The following is a 21,202-nucleotide window of genomic DNA, read 5'->3' as shown; positions in this document are numbered from 1 at the left end:
AATAAAGCTGACCATTATAATGAATAAAATAAATAAATAAGCTAATAAGAGATTTACATTTATGTCTCATCGTATAATTTAATTGCTGCTTATATTTGCTGTATTTTTGTGTGTTTATTTTATGCTTATATATTTATGGAGCATGTATTTATTTCTGCATATATTTCTATATTTTTGAATATGTCAGAGTTGGTCCTCCATAGAGTTCATATAGCTGCTGAAGTAATGTGTAACAGTGGCTGTATAATACTGTTGTAGTACAGAATAGCAGCACACGATGGCCCCTCCTTTATTTTACATATAGACCACTGCTAAAGCCAACAGTACCAGCGCTCTGGACTTATGTTTAGTGCACACACCTGGCTCTGCTCCACCTCATGAACAGGTAACAGGTGATACCGGGGACTCGGACTCTGCTCTATGTGTTCATGAATGTTAGGCGGTGGAGACCTGGTACTGTTTCTGAAGTAACAATAAAGGTACATGCGGAAACAGATAAGTCGTCGCTCTGCTATAGCTAGTTGCTATTGCTGCTATAGCTAGCTGCTATAGCTAGTTGCTATTGCTGCTATAGCTAGCTGCGATAGCTAGCTGCTATTGCTGCGATAGCTAGCTACTATTGCTGCGATAGCTAGCTGCTATTGCTTGCTGTGATAGCTAGCTGCTATTGCTTGCTGCGATAGCTAGCTGCTATTGCTGCTATAGCTAGCAGCTATTGCTGCAATAGCTAGCTGCTCTAGCTAGCTGCTATTGCTGCTCTAGCTAGCTGCTATTGCTGCTATAGCTAGCTGCTAGTGCTGCTATAGCTAGCTGCTATTGCTTGCTGAGATAGCTAACTGCAATTGCTGCAATATCTAGCTGCTATTGCTGTGATAGCTAGCTGCTATTGCTGCTATAGCTAGGTGCTATTGCTGCAATATCTAGCTGCTATTGCTGTGATAGCTAGCTGCTATTGCTTGCTGCTATAGCTAGCTGCTATTGCTTGCTGCGATAGCTAGCTGCAATTGCTGTTATAGCTAGCTCCTATTGCTGCTATAGCTAGCTCCTATTGCTGCTATAGCTAGCTGCTATTGCTGCAATAGCTAGCTACTATTGCTGCTATAGCTAGCTGCGATAGCTAGCTCTTCCCATTCTACTGCCACATTAGAAATGTTCTGCTTTCTGCTCTGGAAGGGGAAACGCAGCAGACGGGCTTCTGCTGAGGACATCTGGACTGACCGAACTGATCCAATCAGGTTTGTTGGTGTAAAACTTTATTTAAGCTCAAATGTCAGATTGTCTTTGGAGTAAAATCATCTCATTCATCAATTTCAGTGATAATCTGAGGCAGTTTATTAATTTAATCAGACATTAAATCATTTTCCATCTCTGACGTCATTAATTATTCTGAGCCGCTGCTACTCCTGTCTCTGCTTCCTGTGCTGCTGGTAGACCTCCAGGATCTCCTGGAGGACAGACGGATCGTCCAAAGTGGACACATCGCCAAGGTCCTCCCCCGTCTCCATGGCAACCTTCCGGAGGATCCGCCTCATAATCTTTCCAGATCGAGTCTTCGGCAGCCGTTTGACCACCTGAGAGACAGAGAGAGATGGAGAGAATATTGATGTCTGATTGGATGAGAGACGTCAGGTCAAGACAGCAGAAAGAGGCTCCTCCTTCCCCCCCAGGTATGTCCACCTCCAGCCGTTCATGGGGGGGGGGGGGGGGGCAGGTGGAGCCACTGACTCCATCCTCCATGTCTCTGACTCCATCTTCCATGTTTCCGTCTCTAATGACCTCAGAGTTAAAGTCTGGAATCAGCTCAGCAGCTGAAGCTCCTTTCCTCCCTGATGGAGTTCTGCTGACCCAGGAAAGGTCAGGGAGCAGGAGCTAGGAGATAGGAGCTAGGAGGTAGGAGACATGAGCAGGAGGTAGGAGCTAGGAGTTAGGAGCTGTGATCAGAACATTTTCAGATGAGTTCCTTTAAATCCAGATCAAAACACATTTCTTTAGGATTATCTTTGACTGTTTTAGTTAAACTGTTTTACTGAAACATCTTTAGTTTAAGTTTGTAGTCCAACTGTTTTTAATGTCTGCTTATTCTCCCATGTTGTATTTTATTTCTACATTTTGCTTTTATTCTGTTTTATTTTCCTATATTTTAATGATGTAAAGCACTTTGCGTGGTCTTTGTACTGAAATGTGCTGCACAGATAAACTAACCTGGTCTTTAGGTAGATCTATTTAAAGGATCATCTAAAAAGCAGCAACAACCGGGTCAGAACCATTGTGGTGGACTCACCAGGAAGTGTTCTGGTACCGCGTATTTAGCAATCTTTGTAGAGACCAGTTGTCTGAGCTGCTGCAGGACAGTGGACGGGTCATCACTCAGGTCCTCCTTCAGAACCACGAAGGCGAACGGAACTGGGTCGGACACACACAGGTTAACATCAACGACTGTTCTGATCAAACCTTCAGTCACATTCAGACTCCATTTGGACCCTCAGAACCACTGATGACGGCTGGGTTCTGCCGGCACCGACCAGTCCGGTCTTCAGCTTCAGGATGTTTTCATGAAGCCGCTCTGAGGTTCTGCTGGGCTCGGATCAGCTGGTCCGGTCCAGTTCTGCCGGTCTCACCTTCTCCTTTGATCTCATGAGGGGTTCCGATCACAGCAGATTCTGGAACAGCTGGATGCTCGTCCTGCAATCAAGCAAACGGGTCCAGACTCAGAACCTGAGCCGCTTCTTCAGCTTTGAACACTTTGGTTCTGTTCAGTCAGGCTGCCACCAGAGGGCGCTGCTGTGCTGTGAAACCACGTCACTTCAAAGAGAAAACACTGGAGCAGAACCTCAGAACCAGCTTCATGTGGTTCTGATTCCTTCTGGATGTGATTATTTTTATTTTTCCTCATTTCTGCCAATCAGAGCCAAACAGGAGCGGTACCAGCGGTACCAGCAGTACCAGCGGTACCAGCGGTACCAGCGGTACCAGCAGTACCATCAGTACCAGCGGTACCAACGGTACCAGCGGTACCAGCGGTACCAGTGGTACCAGCTGTACCAGCGGTACCAGCAGTACCAGCGGTACCAGCAGTACCAGCGACCGTGGGTCCTTATGACTTTGGTTTGTTCTGAGCTCAAATGATTTCACAGGAGAACCTGATCAGGATTTTAGTGGTTCTGGATCCTATTTAAACTGTCTGCCTCCAGGATTTTGGTTCTGATCAGGTTCTGGTTCAGTTCTTCTCCACGGTCCGTTTCTATGTTCTCCCACACGTTTATTGCTTCACTGGTCTAACTTATATGGATCTAAGGCAGGTTCTCATCAGTTCTAACAGTAATCCATTTAGGTTCTGTTTGGGTTCTGGTTCTGAGGCCTCAGCTGGTTCCTCCCTCATCAGATCCAGTTCCCCACCTGCAGAGCCGGGACCACGGCGAGGTTTCTCCTGACCATCACACTGAGGTCCACCTTACCAGAGCGTCCTCGATCTCTGCCGTCCCGAGCCGGTGGCCGCTAACGTTGATGACGTCGTCCATGCGGCCCGTTATCTGGTAGAACCCGTCCTCGGACCGGAACGCTCCGTCCCCGGTGAAGTAGTGACCTGCGGAGGAAGCCGTGAGCGTGCAGCCAGATGTTCTCTAGAGAATCTGAGGGTCCTACTGACCAGGGTAGATGTTCTGTAGAGAATCTGAGGGTCCTACTGACCAGGGTAGATGTTCTGTAGAGAATCTGAGGGTCCTACTGACCTGGGTAGATGTTCTCTGGAGAATCTGAGGGTCCTACTGACCAGGGTAGATGTTCTCTAGAGAATCTGAGGGTCCTACTGACCAGGGTAGATGTTCTCTAGAGAATCTGAGGGTCCTACTGACCAGGGTAGATGTTCTCTAGAGAATCTGAGGGTCCTACTGACCTGGGTAGATGTTCTCTAGAGAATCTGAGGGTCCTACTGACCAGGGTAGGTGTTCTCTGGAGAATCTGAGGGTCCTTCTGACCTGGGTAGATGTTCTCTGGAGAATCTGAGGGTCCTACTGACCAGGGTAGATGTTCTCTAGAGAATCTGAGGGTCCTACTGACCAGGGTAGATGTTCTCTAGAGAATCTGAGGGTCCTACTGACCAGGGTAGATGTTCTCTAGAGAATCTGAGGGTCCTACTGACCTGGGTAGATGTTCTCTAGAGAATCTGAGGGTCCTACTGACCAGGGTAGATGTTCTCTGGAGAATCTGAGGGTCCTACTGACCAGGGTAGATGTTCTCTGGAGAATCTGAGGGTCCTACTGACCTGGGTGGATGTTCTGTAGAGAATCTGAGGTTCCTACTGACCAGGGTAGATGTTCTCTAGAGAATCTGAGGGTCCTACTGACCAGGGTAGATGTTCTCTAGAGAATCTGAGGGTCCTACTGACCAGGGTAGATGTTCTCTAGAGAATCTGAGGGTCCTACTGACCAGGGTAGATGTTCTCTAGAGAATCTGAGGGTCCTACTGACCAGGGTAGATGTTCTCTGGAGAATCTGAGGGTCCTACTGACCAGGGTAGATGTTCTCTGGAGAATCTGAGGGTCCTACTGACCAGGGTAGATGTTCTCTGGAGAATCTGAGGGTCCTACTGACCAGGGTAGATGGTAGATGTTCTCTGGAGAATCTGAGGGTCCTACTGACCTGGGTAGATGTTCTGTAGAGAATCTGAGGGTCCTACTGACCTGGGTAGATGTTCTCTAGAGAATCTGAGGGTCCTACTGACCTGGGTAGATGTTCTCTAGAGAATCTGAGGGTCCTACTGACCAGGGTAGATGTTCTCTGGAGAATCTGAGGGTCCTACTGACCTGGGTAGATGTTCTCTAGAGAATCTGAGGGTCCTACTGACCTGGGTAGATGTTCTCTAGAGAATCTGAGGGTCCTACTGACCAGGGTAGATGTTCTCTAGAGAATCTGAGGGTCCTACTGACCAGGGTAGATGTTCTCCTGAGAATCTGAGGGTCCTACTGACCAGGGTAGATGTTCTCTAGAGAATCTGAGGGTCCTACTGACCAGGGTAGATGTTCTCCGGAGAATCTGCGGGTCCTACTGACCAGGGTGGATGTTCTCTAGAGAATCTGAGTGTCCTACTGACCAGGGTAGATGTTCTCTAGACAATCTGAGGTTCCTACTGACCAGGGTAGATGTTCTGTAGAGAATATGACGGTCCTACTGACCAGGGTAGATGTTCTCCTGAGAATCTAAGGTTCCTACTGACCAGGGTAGATGTTCTCTAGAGAATCTGAGGGTCCTACTGACCAGGGTAGATGTTCTCCTGAGAATCTAAGGTTCCTACTGACCAGGGTAGATGTTCTGTAGAGAATATGACGGTCCTACTGACCAGGGTAGATGTTCTGTAGAGAATATGACGGTCCTACTGACCAGGGTAGATGTTCTGTAGAGAATATGACGGTCCTACTGACCAGGGTAGATGTTCTCCTGAGAATCTAAGGTTCCTACTGACCAGGGTAGGGTCTGAAGTACGAGTCGATGAACCTCTGGTGGTCTCCATAGATGCTGCGAGCCATCCCAGGCCACGGCTGGCGGAGGCACAGAGGTCCGCCCACGGAGTTCCCAGTCAGAGCTTCACCCTGAGGGGACAGCCGGAGGGAACGTTAGATGGGGAACGTTAGGCAGGGAACATTAGAGAAGGTTAGACAGGGAACGTTAGTTCCCAGAGCACATTGCAAGGACGTCACTGAGGGCAGATCTGGTCTCAACGTCTGAGTCGACCGTTGGAGCTTCCAGTGGGAGGACGGAGGGAGAAGGCTGAATATCTAGAGCTGGTTGGGGCATCAGGGCCGTGGATGGAGGAGCGCTGAAGGGGCCTCAGGGTGGAGATGCATGGAGGAGCGCTGTGAGCCCGTAGAACTGAGCTGCAGAACCACCAGAACCACCAGTGAGGTCGCTGAAGGAGCCTCAGGGTGGAGATGCATGGAGGAGCGCTGCTTGGACACCAAGTGGGGCCTGATGAACCCCGGCTGGGTCCCCCAGGGGAGGCTGTCAGAGGATCAGGGACCCGGAACAGCCTGAGAACCTGGGTCCTCACTGAAGGTGTGTTCAACCGTCAAGGTGTTTCAAAATCTGGAGAATGTTAGCTGGGGAACGTTAGGGAACTTTACACAGGGAACGTTAGGGAACTTTACACAGGGAACATTAGGGAACGCTAGTCAGGGAACATTTCAGAATGTTACACAGGGAACGTTAGGGAACTTTACACAGGGAACGTTGGGTAACTTTACACAGGGAACGTTAGGGAACGCTAGTCAGGGAACATTTCAGAATGTTAGACACGGAACGTTAGACAGGGAACATTAGGAAACTTTAGGGAGGGAACGTTAGGGATCGTTAGACAGGGAACATTTCAGAACGTTAGACAGGGAACATTAGGAAACTTTAGGGAGGGAACGTTAGGGATCGTTAGACAGGGAACATTTCAGAACGTTAGACAGGGAACATTAGGAAACTTTAGGGAGGGAACGTTAGGGATCGTTAGACAGGGAACATTTCAGAACGTTAGACAGGGAACATTAGGAAACTTTAGGGAGGGAACGTTAGGGAACGTTAGACAGGGAACATTAGACAGAGAACATTGGGGAGTATTAGACAGGTTCTGTTTCCGGACTGTTAGAACTCTGCTGGATCATGACAGGAAGTCTGTGTTCTCCTAATCCTGCAGGAGGAGCGTTGTTGTGGAACCGCAGTCATTTCCTCAGTAAATGGTCCAAATGAAGAGTTGTGGCTCAGATTAGCGGCTGCAGTGAAAGCGAGGTTCCCTCTGAGGGTTCTAATCTGATCTAATCTGCTGCAGTAACCAGCCCAGATGATGAGGAGCCTCCAGGAACAGCAGATGATCACCAACAGCTGCTGCAGCGCCGCCACCCAGGCCCGGGTCACACGGGTCAGCCGCACGCTCCGATTGGACGAGAGCCCATCAGTCCGCCCCCACCAGGAATCAGACGGCTCCGTCCACCGCCCCAGTCGGTGGGTCGGACCGGGGTCAGTGGGTCCAGGGCCCGCTTTCACTCAGAACCTCACACTGAGAGCAGCTGGACTCTTGGTGCTGCTGTGTGTCGGACCTCACCTTCTGACCCATCAGAACCGGCTGGATGCCGAAGAACGGCCTCATGGCCATGGCCGGGATGATGGGAGCTCCTGGTTCTGCGGGCCGGGGCGCGATGCACACTCCTCCGGTCTCTGTGGGGAAACACAGGTTAGAGAAGTTCTGCTACGGCCCGGTCCACTTCTGTGGTTCTGATACGGCCCGGTCCACTTCTGTGGTTCTGCTACAACCCGGTCCACTTCTGTGATTCTGAAACGACCGGTCTACCTCTGTGGTTCTGATACGACCCGGTCCACTTCTGTGGTTCTGCTATGGCCCGGTCCACTTCTGTGGTTCTGATACGGCCCGGTCCACTTCTGTCGTTCTGATACAGCCCGGTCCACTTCTGTGGTTCTGCTACAACCCCGTCCACTTCTGTGATTCTGAAACGACCCGGTCTACCTCTGTGGTTCTGATACGACCCGGTCCACCTCTGTGGTTCTGATACGGCCCGGTCTATTTCTGTGGTTCTGATATGGCCCGGTCCACTTCTGTGGTTCTGATACGACCCCGTTCACCTCTGTGGTTCTGATATGGCAAGGTCCACTTCTGTGGTTCTGATACGGCCCGGTCCACTTCTGTGGTTCTGCTATGGCCCGGTCCACTTCTGTGGTTCTGATACAGCCCGGTCCACTTCAGTGGTTCTGCTACGACCCGGTTCACTTCAGTGGTTCTGATACGACCCGGTCCACTTCTGTGGTTCTGCTACGACCCGGTTCACTTCAGTGGTTCTGCTACGGCCCGGTTCACTTCTGTGGTTCTGATACGACCTGGTCCACTTCTGTGGTTCTGCTACGGCCCGGTCCACTTCTGTGGTTCTGATACGACCTGGTCCACCGCTGTGGTTCTGCTACGGCCCGGTCCACTTCTGTGGTTCTGATACGGCCGGTCTACCTCTGTGGTTCTGCTATGGTCCGGTTCATTTCTGTTGTTCTGATACGGTCGGTCCACTTCTGTGGTTCTTAAACGGCCCGGTCCACCTCTGTGGTTCTGCTACGACCCGGTCCACCTCTGTGGTTCTGCTACCAGACAGCGGCAGAACCACAGAGGTGCCGACCCGAACAGACGAGTCCACCAGAACCGGCTCCCTGCAGCGCCTGGCCCAGCCAGCGGAGGTCCTCGCTCCACGCTGAGAAGTCCAGAACCCTCCAGAGTTCCTGGAAGGTTCTGGACTCCACAGCTGGCAGAGGTTACAGCTGATTGTCGAGGAATTGGGTCAGCTGGGGGGGGGGGGGGGGGGGGGGGGGATTGGATCTTAATTGGTTTTCTGCAGAGCTGCAGATGTTCTGCTGCTAATCGTTCCAATTAGGGTTTAAACTTCAGTGAGGAGACAATCAGACGGACTTAGAGTCGGATCAGAACCACCAACAGACACATGGCAAACATGGCCGCCCTGCAAGGAGCCGGCGGACCTCCTGCTCCCTGGGGAGGGACCTCCTGCTCCTTTAGGAGGGACCTCCTGCTCCCTGAGGAGGGACCTCCTGCTCCCTGGGGAGGGACCTCCTGCTCCCTGGGGAGGGACCTCCTGCAGCTCCTGCTTTTATTCCACTGGGGGGGGGGAGAGGGGGGGTCAGAGCAGCCGGTTCTGGGGAGGCTGCATGAACTGAGCTGATGAAGATGTGGGGAGGAGTCCCTGAGGCTGGAGCTGTGAGCTGAGCTCCTCCTCAGGAGTCACTCTGAAGGTCACCTGTAGGTCACCTGAAGGTGTGTCTCACCTGTAGGTCACCTAAAGGTCACCTGAAGGTGTGTCTCACCTGTAGGTCACCTGTAGGTGTGTCTCATCTGTAGGTCACCTGAAGGTGTGTCTCATCTGTAGGTCACCTGAAGGTATGTCTCACCTGTAGGTCACCTGAAGGTATGTCTCACCTGAAGGTCACCTGTAGGTGTGTCTCACCTGTAGGTCACCTGTAGGTGTGTCTCACCTGTAGGTCACCTGTAGGTCACCTGTAGGTGTGTCTCACCTGTAGGTCACCTGTAGGTCACCTGAAGGTATGTCTCACCTGTAGGTCACCTGAAGGTCACCTGAAGGTGTGTCTCACCTGTCTGCCACCAGGTGTCCACCAGGGGGCAGCGCCGCTCTCCCACCACGCTGTGGAACCAGTGCCAGGCCTCCTGGTTGATGGGTTCCCCCACTGCGAAGAACCAGACATGGATCAGTTTCTGAGCCGGGCCAGAACCCCGGAGGAGAACCAGGAGGAACCCGCATGTCCATGTTCTCATCAGCATGACGGGTTCTACCAGAACACCTGGTACTGTCCGGTTCCTACCCACGTTCTACACAGGTCAGTTTACTGGTTTCTGATTGGCTGTAGAGATTTCATCAGAACCTTTTAACAGGAACTCTAAGCCGTTTAGGTTCTGCTGAGAACATTAGAGTCTATCTAAGTTCCCCTGATCGGGTCGGACCGCTCAGAAAAGATTCTTGCTAGAACTTTAGGACCTGAGTCTGATCCTGGTTCTGACCCAGAGCTGAAGGAGTGCAACAGTGGGTCCGGTGTCCAGCAGCTTAACTCCAGAGCAGAACTCTGGAGTTCTGGTGATCCGGACCATCTGATCCAAACCGCTTTAACGGACCGTCTGGTCCAGAAATCCTCCTGGTGGCGGTCAGAACCTTCAGACCCGGGTCAGAACATCTGCAGACCTGGGTCTGACCCGGGTCTGAAGGGTCTGACCCGGGTCAGGACCTTCAGACCCGGGTCTGAAGGTTCTGACCCGGGTCTGCAGATGTTCAGACCCAGGAAAGGCTGCCGTGTCTGGGCCATGTAGCGGCCTATGCTGATGACGGCGTGCTGCAGGTGGGCGGGGCTTCCTGGCGGTTGTGGGCGTGGTCAGGTGTGCTGCTGTCTCACCTGACGCCAGCGTCCTCAGGGACGAGCGGTCGTACTTCCTCACCCAGCCGTCGCCGTGCGTCAGCAGCAGCCGCAGCGCCGTCGGCGCGGCGTAGAACTGGTTGATCCGCAGACGCTCCACCGTCTCCCAGTACCTGCCTGGACACAACAACAGGTGAGCCCTCACCTTGTCCTGCTCACCTGTCCACTTCCTGAAGCCGAGGCTCCGCCCCTCACACCTGAAGCTCGACCCCTTTAGCGATGCTTTTCCACCTGGACGTTTCCAGAACCCTACGGGTCAAGGTCACCGGGCTGAGATAACAGGTGAGCTCACCTGCTGAGGAGGGTGTGCTGGGTCACAGCGGTTCTGACCAATCACAGCTCAGAGGGAGCTCACTAAACTGACTGCAGCTCGTAAAACGAGGTTAACGAGGTTAATGAGTGACACCACAGAACCACTTCCTGCTGCAGGTGAGCCTCACCTGAGAGGTTTTAACAAAGAGAAGCAGCAGATCTGCTGATTGGTCCTTTAACGGCGTCCATCGCTGAAGGCTGAAGGCTTTAAGAACCAGAACCAGAACCTGGTGCCATGGACACCTGGGGAGGGAGGGGCGTGGGCCCGGACTCACCTGGATGCGGGTACACAGGTGTGCTCTCGAAGAGGACGGTGGTGGCACCGTTGCAGAGCGGGCCGTAGACCACGTAGCTGTGTCCTGTGATCCAGCCGATGTCGGCCATGCAGCCGAACACGTCTCCGTCACGGTGGTCGAACACCAGCTGGAACCACAGGCAGAGTTCTGGTGAGTTCTGGACAGATCAGGAGCAGAACCCTGGTTCCTCTCAAAGCTTCTCCTCGTCTGGACTGGACGTTGTTCCACAGCTCCAGCTTTCCACTCCTGATCTTTGACCCACTTAGTTCTCACCTTAGCCCCGAGACCCGGTAGAACCTCTGCTGAAGAAGTTCCCTCTGGTGGCCGTTTGGGTCCCACCCAGAACCAGGTGTCCCAAACGACGTCTGTCCAGGTCCGGTTCTTCTCACCGTGCGTGCTGACCCACTCACACCCACCAAGCTCTGCACCGGTGGCACCGAGGAGCTTCTGGACCCACCTGAAGGTTCTGCAGCTGAAGCTCAGCGGGAAGCCACTGAAGAACCATAAAACGCCTCCTGCATGTGAGAACACTTTGCTCTGGCCGGAACCACTGGTACCATCAGAACCCTCGGATCTGAGACCAGTGGAGTGGCTTCAGCTGGTCACATGACGAGGTTCTGTCACTTTGGACCTGAACGCTGCAGAACCACGACATGCTGACATGAGGCAGCTGCTGATTACATGAAGAAGGTTCTCCATGCAGCTCTCCGTGTGTTTCAGGTTCTGTTGGACCCGACTCGGTCCAGTGTTCCTGCCCCGCTCAGTGGCACAGAACGCCAACCTTTCAGAACAAAAACCTGCAGCAGAACTCTGGAGGAACAGGAACCATGTGGGAGAGGCCGGTTCTGTTCATCGTGAGAACTTGGATCGTTCCACATCAGAACATTGAGCATTAAACCAACAACCTTCAGTCTCACTGACACCAGATAGAAAACGGGTCCAGTTTCCTGAACCTGGTTCTGCTGATGGAAACCGGTCCAGAATCTCAGAGAATAAATCTGATGTGTTTCCAATCCTGTTCTGAGCATCAACTCGTTTTCATAAAGCCAGAAACCACCAAGAGAGCGTAAAAAGCTTTGAAGAACCCAGGAAGTTCTTTTAAATTTTACCGTTTCAATCAACCGTTTCACTTCAGCTTTATTCATATAGCTCATAATCAACAACATCCCATCATCTCAGTTCTCTTTCTAAAGTCAGACTCCATCAGATCCTCCAGGTTGGTGAGAAAGTTTCCTCTCTAAGGAAACCCAGCAGGTTGCATCAAGTCTCTCCAAGCAGCATTCACTCCTCCTGAAAGAGCGTAGAGCCACAGTGGACAGTCGTCTGCATTGTTGATGGCTTTGCAGCAATCCCTCATACTGAGCATGCATGAAGCGACAGTGGAGAGGAAAACTCCCCTTTAACAGGGAGGAGAACCTCCAGCAGAACCAGAACCAGGCTCAGTGTGAACGCTCATCTGCCTCCACCCACTGGGGCTTAGAGAAGACAGAGCAGAGACACAGAAAGCTCAGAAGCTCACATTGACCCAGGAGTACTTTCTATGTTAGAGAAGACAGAGCAGAGACACAGAAAGCTCAGAAGCTCACATTGACCCAGGAGTACTTTCTATGTTAGAGAAGACAGAGCAGAGACACAGAAAGCTCAGAAGCTCACATTGACCCAGGAGTACTTTCTATGGTAGAGAAGACAGAGCAGAGACACAGAAAGCACAGAAGCTCACATTGACCCAGGAGTACTTTCTATGTTAGAGAAGACAGAGCAGAGACACAGAAAGCTCAGAAGCTCACATTGACCCAGGAGTACTTTCTATGTTAGAGAAGACAGAGCAGAGACACAGAAAGCTCAGAAGCTCACATTGACCCAGGAGTACTTTCTATGTTAGAAAAGACAGAGCAGAGACACAGAAAGCACAGAAGCTCACATTGACCCAGGAGTACTTTCTATGGTAGAGAAGACAGAGCAGAGACACAGAAAGCACAGAAGCTCACATTGACCCAGGAGTACTTTCTATGTTAGAGAAGACAGAGCAGAGACACAGAAAGCTCAGAAGCTCACATTGACCCAGGAGTACTTTCTATGTTAGAGAAGACAGAGCAGAGACACAGAAAGCTCAGAAGCTCACATTGACCCAGGAGTACTTTCTATGGTAGATGGTAATAGAGGATGATCTGGTAATTTTGGAGATATTCCAGAGGTGAAAAAAGGAAACTCTGGAAACCTGTTTAATATGGGATTTAAATGACATGTCTTGGTCAAAAATAACACCAAGATTTTTTACTTTATTACCAGAGGCCATGTTAATGCCACCCAGATTAAGTGATTGATTAAGAAGTTTGTTTGATGTCATCAAGACATGCAGTCAAAGTCATCAAGACTGCAGTCAAAGTAACTGATTGGATTCATCAGGATTTATGGAAAAATATAGCTGAGTATCAACAGCATAACAGTGGAAATTAATCCCATGCTGTCTGATAATCTGAATTGTTTATATATATTAGAAACAGAGAGATGTCACAGCAAATAGAATTAGGATAGAACCCAGAGAGTGGAACAGCAAAACATCAGAGGAGTGGAGCAGCAACAGAAGTGGAAGTGGTTCTATGTTAGGGTGACACCTGTGCAGGAGGCGTACCTGGTGAGTGATGGAGGCGTACAGCAGGTATCCGGCCTGGGTGTGGACGATGCCTTTAGGTTTCCCCGTGCTCCCTGATGTGTAGAGCAGGAAAAGAAGGTCTTCACTGTCCAGAGGTTCTGGTGGACAGACAGTGGGCTGAGAGGACATCACCTGAGGACGGCAGAGACAGGGAGAAAGTCACAAGCTCCCAGGTGAGCTGGGGATGAATTCACCAGGTGTGTTGGTTACGGATCAGGTTGGTCAGGACTTCCTGGCCAGGTGTCTCTACCTCATACGGATCAGGTTGGTCAGGACTTCCTGGCCCGGTGTCTCTACCTCATACGGATAAGGTTGGTCAGGACTTCCTGGCCAGGTGTCTCTACCTCATATGGACCAGGTTAGTCAGGACTTCCTGGCCAGGTGTCTCTACCTCATATGGATCAGGTTGGTCAGGACTTCCTGGCCAGGTGTCTCTACCTCATATGGATCAGGTTGGTCAGGACTTCCTGGCCAGGTGTCTCTACCTCATACGGATCAGGTTGGTCAGGACTTCCTGGCCAGGTGTCTCTACCTCATACGGATCAGGTTGGTCAGGACTTCCTGGCCAGGTGTCTCTACCTCATACGGATCAGGTTGGTCAGGACTTCCTGGCCAGGTGTCTCTACCTCATACGGATCAGGTTGGTCAGGACTTCCTGGCCAGGTGTCTCTACCTCATACGGATCAGGTTGGTCAGGACTTCCTGGCCAGGTGTCTCTACCTCATACGGATCAGGTTGGTCAGGACCTCCTGGCCAGAGGTCTCTACCTCATACGGATAAGGTTGGTCAGGACTTCCTGGCCAGGTGTCTCTACCTCATATGGACCAGGTTAGTCAGGACTTCCTGACCAGAGGTCTCTACCTCATACGGATCAGGTTGGTCAGGACTTCCTGGCCAGGTGTCTCTACCTCATACGGATCAGGTTGGTCAGGACTTCCTGACCAGAGGTCTCTACCTCATACGGACCAGGTTGGTCAGGACTTCCTGGCCAGGTGTCTCTACCTCATATGGATCAGGTTGGTCAGGACTTCCTGGCCAGGTGTCTCTACCTCATACGGATCAGGTTGGTCAGGACTTCCTGACCAGAGGTCTCTACCTCATACGGATCAGGTTAGTCAGGACTTCCTGGCCAGGTGTCTCTACCTCATACGGATCAGGTTGGTCAGGACTTCCTGGCCAGGTGTCTCTACCTCATACGGATCAGGTTGGTCAGGACTTCCTGGCCAGGTGTCTCTACCTCATACGGATCATGTGTCTCACCTCCTCCAGAGGAACGTCTAGCTTTCCCATCACTGGAGGCTGCTCGGTCCTCTGCGAGACAAAGACGTGCTGGACAGAGGGACAGCTCTTCACGGCGGCGTCCACGGTGGCCTTGAGCTGGATGAGCCGGCCTCCTCTCACAGCCTGATTACAGGTGACCACCGCTCTGCACTGAGCTGAAACAGAGACAGTTGTGGGCTTTAAGCTCCAGTAAGCTGCGGGGTTCCTCAGGGCTGTGTACCCGGCCCTGTTTTACACGTTTCTGTCTGAAGAGCAGGCGAGTCTCCTCACATTGAAACAGATCCAACACATTCAGACTTGTAACGACTGTCAAACTGAATTTCTGGCGTTTGTGCTTTGGACAGGATTTTAGTGGAGACTCATTAATGAGCAGCCAGGCTCCTTCTGTGAGGTGTTTGTCTTTCAGGGAGCGGGGAGTTGTGGGATGGACCTTTGAACCTGGACAGATGCTGTAAAGCTATAAGGATCGTCCATGTTTGCACACCCAGCCGGTCCTAAACTCTGTTCTTTATGACTCCCAGGAAGGATTGCTGTCCTCCGTCTTTCCTCGGCTCAGTAATCAGGCGCTGGTCTGCTGCCTGCTGCAGCTTAACTCCATCCCTGCCTGGCTAATGTTTGTCCAGAAGATGCAGCACAGATGATTACCTGCAGTCAGCTGAGGGCATCTCTGACCTCCAACCAGGAAACAAAGGTCTAACCAGTGGTGGGGGGGGGGGGGGCAGCTGGGATTATGGAGGTTTTAATAGCTGTTAAAGAAAAACCTCCTCTATGAAGACACTTTCCTTTCTCCATCATCTTCATCACAATCACATTTTTCCTGCTGATTTCCACTCGTGTTGTAAATAAAGTAGCCGAGCTCAGCAGAATTACGGCTGCTGTGGTTCTGATCCACACAACAGTCTGGACCTGAGGTCAGCCAGAGCTGCGGTTCTGATCCACACCACAGTCTGGACCTGAGGTCAACCAGAGCTGCGGTTCTGATCCACACCACAGTCTGGACCTGAGGTCAGCCAGAGCTGCGGTTCTGATCCACACCACAGTCTGGACCTGAGGTCAACCAGAGCTGCGGTTCTGATCCACACCACAGTCTGGACCTGAGGTCAACCAGAGCTGCGGTTCTGATCCACACCACAGTCTGGACCTGAGGTCAGCCAGAGCTGCGGTTCTGATCCACACCACAGTCTGGACCTGAGGTCAGCCACAGCTTTGGTTCTGATCTACACCACAATCTGGACCTGATGTCAACCAGAGCTGCAGGTTCTGATCCACACCACAGTCTGGACCTGAGGTCAACCAGAGCTGCTGCGGTTCTGATCCACACCACAATCTGGACCTGAGGTCAGCCAGAGCTGCGGTTCTGATCCACACCACAATCTGGACCTGAGGTCAACCAGAGCTGTGGTTCTGATCCACACCACAGTCTGGACCTGAGGTCAGCCAGAGCTGCAGCTTTAACGCTGGTCAACACAGAATTATTTCTCACCAGACGTTCTTTCAGGATGAAATGGTTGTAAAGAAGCTGAGGGTCAAACTGTCTGCAGATGTTGTCCATCATGGAGCATTTTGTCTTCAGCCGCTCCAGGGCAGCTGTTGTAGATCTCCACGTCTCTGTAGATGTTGTCCATCATGGAGACATGTTCCAACACCTGTCCTCACACCTGGCCTCACACCTGTCCTCATACCTGTCCTCACACCTGTCCTCCTACCTGTCCTCATACCTGTCCTTACCTGTCCTCACACCTGTCCTCCCTACCTGTCCTCATACTTGTCCTCACACCTGTCCTCATACCTGTCCTCACACCTGTCCTCACACCTGTCATCATACCTGTCCTCACCTGTCCTCATACCTGTCCTCCTTACCTGTCCTCCTTACCTGTCCTCCTTACCTGTCCTCCCTACCTGTCCTCATACCTGTCCTCCCTACCTGTCATCATACCTGTCCTCCCTACCTGTCATCATACCTGTCCTCCCTACCTGTCATCATACCTGTCCTCCCTACCTGTCATCATACCTGTCCTCCTTACCTGTCCTCATACCTGTCCTCCCTACCTGTCATCATACCTGTCCTCCCTACCTGTCATCATACCTGTCCTCCCTACCTGTCATCATACCTGTCCTCCTTACCTGTCCTCATACCTGTCCTCCCTACCTGTCCTCCCTATCTGTTGTCATACCCGCCTCCTTACCTGTCCTCCCTACCTGTCCTCATACCTGTCATCATACCTGTCCTCCCTACCTGTCATCATACCTGTCCTCCCTACCTGTCATCATACCTGTCCTCACACCTGTCCTGCCTACCTGTCCTCATACCTGTCATCATACCTGTCCTCCCACCTGTCCTCATACCTTTCCTCTTTACCTGTCCTCATACTTGTCCTCCTAATAAAATTTGATTGATTGACTTGTCATGCAGACGGACCGGCCACAGACTGGACCTATCCTCATACCTGTCCTCCTTACCTGTCCTTATACCTGTCCTCATACCTGTCATCATACCTGTCCTCCTTACCTGTCCTCACACCTGTCCTCCTACTTGTCATGCAGACGGACCGGCCACAGACTGGACCTGTCCTCGTACCGTCAGAGGTCCATCAGAACCATCAGAACCAGGAAGCCTTTGCTGTTCTGCCAGTCAACACCTCTCTACAGAACCTGAAGCTGTCCTCTGGTTCCTCCCTGGAACCTTTCTGTTCCCTTTACAGACGTACCATCCTGGATCCTCCCTGCGAGCGCCTCGGAGCTGAAGCCGGCGAACACCACGGTGTGCACGGCGCCGATGCGAGCGCAGGCCAGCATGGCGGCTACCGCCAGCGGAGACACGGGCATGTAGATGGCCACCCTGTCTCCTTTCTGGATGCCGTGGGTCTTCAGCGTGTTGGCCAGGCGGCAGGTCATGTCCAGGAGCTCCCTGAGAGAGAAAACCACGTTAACGTTGCTACCACCTTCAGCCAGGCTGCTAACCAGTAAGCAGGAACAGACCAGGGCCACTTTTAGCTCTTTTCCCCAAACCTCTCCTCTATGCAGACGACGGTGTCCTTCACAACACACGCAAACCTCAACTGCTCTCTGCAGAATCTCACTGCTTTGTTTTGGGGCTTTAATTATAAAACATGTGGAGGAGAAGGCTGATTATAAACCAGAGCGGTCGAACTTTCCATGGGATACACGTGAAGAAGCAACCAAAGTCCAAACGGAGGCTCTGAAAGAGATTCTGGAGAACTCCTGATCCGTCCTGCAGGTTTATGGAGCCGTAACGTCCTCATGATAAGATAAAGCGGATCATCTCCATCTCTGCAGTGGTTATCAGATGTGTGCAGTGCTGCAGCAGATTAGATGTTTGTACCTGTAGGAGACCTTCACCTCGGTGCCAGGTTCGTCCCGCTCCCAGATCAGAGCCACCCGGTCCGGATGAGCATCAACATGGATGTCCAGGCAGTTCACTGAGACACAAATTCAGACAGAGCAGTGATCAGAGTCCTGACCAGGAGGAGAGTGTACCCTCAGGTTCCTGCAGGGAGACCTCAGACTGACTGATCCGCCCACACACCTGGACCTAGCTGCTGCGCTAGCTGCTGTGCCATGCTTGCTGTTGCACTGCATTAGCTGCTGCACAGCATTAGCTGCTGCACAGCATTAGCTGCTGCTGCGGCGCGCTAGGTGCTGCACTGCATTAGCTGCTGCTGCGCCGAGCTAGCTGCTGCACTGCATTAGCTGCTGCTGCACTGCATTAGCTGCCGCGCCGAACTAGCTGCTGCACTGCATTAGCTGCCGCGCCGAACTAGCTGCTGCACTGCATTAGCGGCTGCGCTAGCTGCTGCACTGCATTAGCTGGTGCTGCAGCGCGCTAGCTGCTGCACAGCATTAGCTGCTGCTGCGCCGAGCTAGCTGCTGCACTGCATTAGCTGCTGCTGCACTGCATTAGCTGCCGCGCCGAACTAGCTGCTGCACTGCATTAGCTGCTGCTGCACTGCATTAGCTGCCGCGCCGAACTAGCTGCTGCACTGCATTAGCTGCTGCTGCACAGCATTAGCTGCTGCGCTAGCTGCTGCACTGCATTAGCTGGTGCTGCAGCGCGCTAGCTGCTGCACAGCATTAGCTGCTGCTGCGCCGAGCTAGCTGCTGCACTGCATTAGCTGCTGCTGCGCCGAGCTAGCTGCTGCACAGCATTAGCTGCTGCTGCGGCGCACTAGCTGCTGCACTGCATTAGCTGCTGCTGCGGCGCGCTAGCTGCTGCACTGCATTAGCTGCTGCTGCAGCGCGCTAGCTGCTGCACAGCATTAGCTGCTGCTGCGCCGAGCTAGCTGCTGCACTGCATTAGCTGCTGCTGCGCCGAGCTAGCTGCTGCACTGCATTAGCTGCTGCTGCGGCACGCTAGCTGCTGCACAGCATTAGCTGCTGCACAGCATTAGCTGCTGCACAGCATTAGCTGCTGCACAGCATTAGCTGCTGCACAGCATTAGCTGCTGCACAGCATTAGCTGCTGCACAGCATTAGCTGCTGCACAGCATTAGCTGCTGCACAGCATTAGCTGCTGCACAGCATTAGCTGCTGCTGCGCTGCGCTAGGCCCCCAATAAGTGAGCTGCTGATGAACCTGGTCAACAGAACTGGACTGGTGTTAGGGCATGTTCCCCCGCATAGCCGGGCAGACGTGCGTCCATTCCCAGAGGAACGTGTTCCACTATAGAACATGTTTCAGTGGAACATTTCCCTGTTAAACATGTTCTATAGGGAGACCTGTTAAGAAATATAGAACGTATCTCAGTGGAACATGTTCCACCATAGAACATGTTCCCTGTAGAACATGTCCTTGGGTCAAACCTGTTTCCTGTGTAACATGTTCAACATTGAAACATGTTTCCTGTTCCAGGGTAGAACATGTGCAATAGTGAAACCTGTTTTCGGTAGAAGATGTTCTATGTTAGAACCTGTTCCCTGGTAGAACATGTTCTATGTTAGAACCTGTTCCCTGGTAGAACATGTTCTATGTTAGAACTTGCAGGCCCGCGCCATGTGCTGGCGGAGCGTGTGATCATCCGTCTCAGCAGGACACATGATCCTGATGGAAACTGACTTCATTTGGACTTTGATGGAACATTAATCCTAAAGTGGATTAAAAGGCTGAAGATCCTGACGGAACGTCACGCAGCGGCTCCACAAACTCATTTATGTAACAAAGAGCTGATCCCGTATCGGACCTGATGGGAATGAATCATCCAGCTGCAGTTATTGGATTATAATTGGATTATAATCCGTCAGACAAACAACAGAGCAGGATAAAGACAGAAAACTGACAAACATCAGGATCAACGTTCCAGCTTCAGCCGTTCTGCTGAGGAAACAACGTTCCTGTCATCTGGACCCCAGAGACGTCCCACAGTCCCGGTCCGGTTCCACACATGTCCGTTCTTAACTAAGACTGAAGCAGGGGGGGGGGGGGGGGCAAGAACCCTACATCCAGACCAGAACTTGTCCCAGAACATAATAGGAGATTAATCAGAACCACTTCAGGATTTTATTGTTCTGCTGTAGTGAAGCTGCCTGTAGAAAAGTGAAAAGTACCAGAAATAAAGAAATAAACATCTATTAACATCTTTTGGTTTATTGTTTGGTTTTTAATGTTCCTAATGAGCATAGACCAATAACAGATCAGTTAACAGTTGAATAATAATTAATTTCTATTGTGTAATTATATTATTAGGTATAAGTTGTACATTTATTCATTTAGTGAAAAACAAAACAATTAGCAGGAGAAAGTAAATTAAAAGCGCGATAGAAGTTCAAGAAGAGCGGCTGCCCTGAAACACTGGGGGGGGGGGGGGGGGGGGGGTTCTCCATCAGGTTCTGCCTGATGGAGAACCTTCATGAGGGAAGTTCTGGTTCAGAAGAACATTCAGAGAGAACGTTCCCTGTTAGTCACGTCAGTCAGAACCGAACCTCCTGGAGCGCAGCGCTGGTTCTGGTGTTGTGACCCGCAGCCCAGCAGAACTTTACCTGGTGGTACCGAACCGACGGACTGGCTGATCATCACAGACTCAAACGGACCGGACCGAACCGGACCTGTGGGTCAGGAGGAACTCACCGGACACGTTCAGCTTCCCCCCCAGGAACCAGCGGATCCGGCCCCGGTCCAGGTCGCAGTCCTGGACCCGCTGGAACGGTTCGATCCAGCGGAGCCTGTCGGCGGCTGCGGAGGCCCAGAACCGGTCCGGGTCGGTGACGGAGAGCCGGTACAGGTCCTGGCGGGGCAGCCGGGACAGGTGAGAGCTCCAGGAGCCAGGAGGGGGCGGAGCGGAGGACGACAGGTACCGGGTCGGCCGTGTCCGGACCTGGCTCGGTCCGGACGTTCTGCGGCGGCCCAGGAGGGCCCAGGAGAGTCCGGTTCGTCTGCTCAGAGTCATGTCGGTCTGGACCGAAACAGCTCGTCCTGCTCCCACAGGTGGGCTCAGGTGCAGAGGCGGGGGGCGGGGCCAGCGGCTCACCTGCCCGCCCCGGTTCTGTTTCCCGGCGATCGGTACCGGAGACTGGGTCAGAAAAGGGTTTCAGCTGTACGTTATTATCAGACAGCATGACATCAGCCTGACCCGTAAGCTGTACCGGACCAGAACCTCCTGGACCCAGAGACCCAGCAGCACTCGGAGACTGTGGGAAGGAAAGTTCTCAGGTTTAGCTAAACCCAGTGTTCCTCCATCAGAA

At 52.1% G+C, this 21,202-nt stretch overlaps 1 protein-coding gene across 1 annotated transcript; it reads right to left on the bottom strand.

The window, feature by feature from the left end:
- Window positions 1-1,235: 1,235 nt before the first annotated feature.
- On the bottom strand, window positions 1,236-20,964 carry acss1 (acyl-CoA synthetase short chain family member 1). Its single transcript, XM_036126196.1, has 14 exons — window positions 20,589-20,964; window positions 17,851-17,947; window positions 17,216-17,415; window positions 14,487-14,662; window positions 13,206-13,358; window positions 10,553-10,700; window positions 9,945-10,082; window positions 9,135-9,227; window positions 7,078-7,190; window positions 5,458-5,584; window positions 3,456-3,583; window positions 2,619-2,682; window positions 2,282-2,403; window positions 1,236-1,571 (listed from the first exon to the last, which is right to left on the bottom strand). Exons 1-14 carry the CDS (start codon window positions 20,905-20,907, stop codon window positions 1,398-1,400), a joined length of 2,052 nt encoding a protein of 683 aa, XP_035982089.1. The 5' UTR covers window positions 20,908-20,964; the 3' UTR covers window positions 1,236-1,397.
- Between the last annotated feature and the right edge of the window lie 238 nt (window positions 20,965-21,202).

This window comes from Fundulus heteroclitus, chromosome 22 (assembly GCF_011125445.2).
Source record: "Fundulus heteroclitus isolate FHET01 chromosome 22, MU-UCD_Fhet_4.1, whole genome shotgun sequence".
Taxonomy (NCBI): domain Eukaryota; kingdom Metazoa; phylum Chordata; class Actinopteri; order Cyprinodontiformes; family Fundulidae; genus Fundulus; species Fundulus heteroclitus.
Note: the sequence above shows the minus strand (reverse complement) of the source record. Positions and strands in the feature narration are given on the sequence as shown.

What these genes read in the sequence shown, in the direction of transcription:
- acss1 (XM_036126196.1), bottom strand. Translation starts at nt 20,907, where the DNA reads ATGACTCTGAGCAGACGAACCGGACTCTCCTGGGCCCTCCTGGGCCGC. An exon ending in GGACACCTGGTGGCAGACAG is followed by an intron (nt 7,191 to 9,134) that starts GTGAGACACACC and finishes GTTTCCCCACAG; the next exon opens with AGACCGGAGGAGTGTGCATC. An exon ending in CGGTACCAGAACACTTCCTG is followed by an intron (nt 1,572 to 2,281) that starts GTGAGTCCACCA and finishes TCTGTCTCTCAG; the next exon opens with GTGGTCAAACGGCTGCCGAA.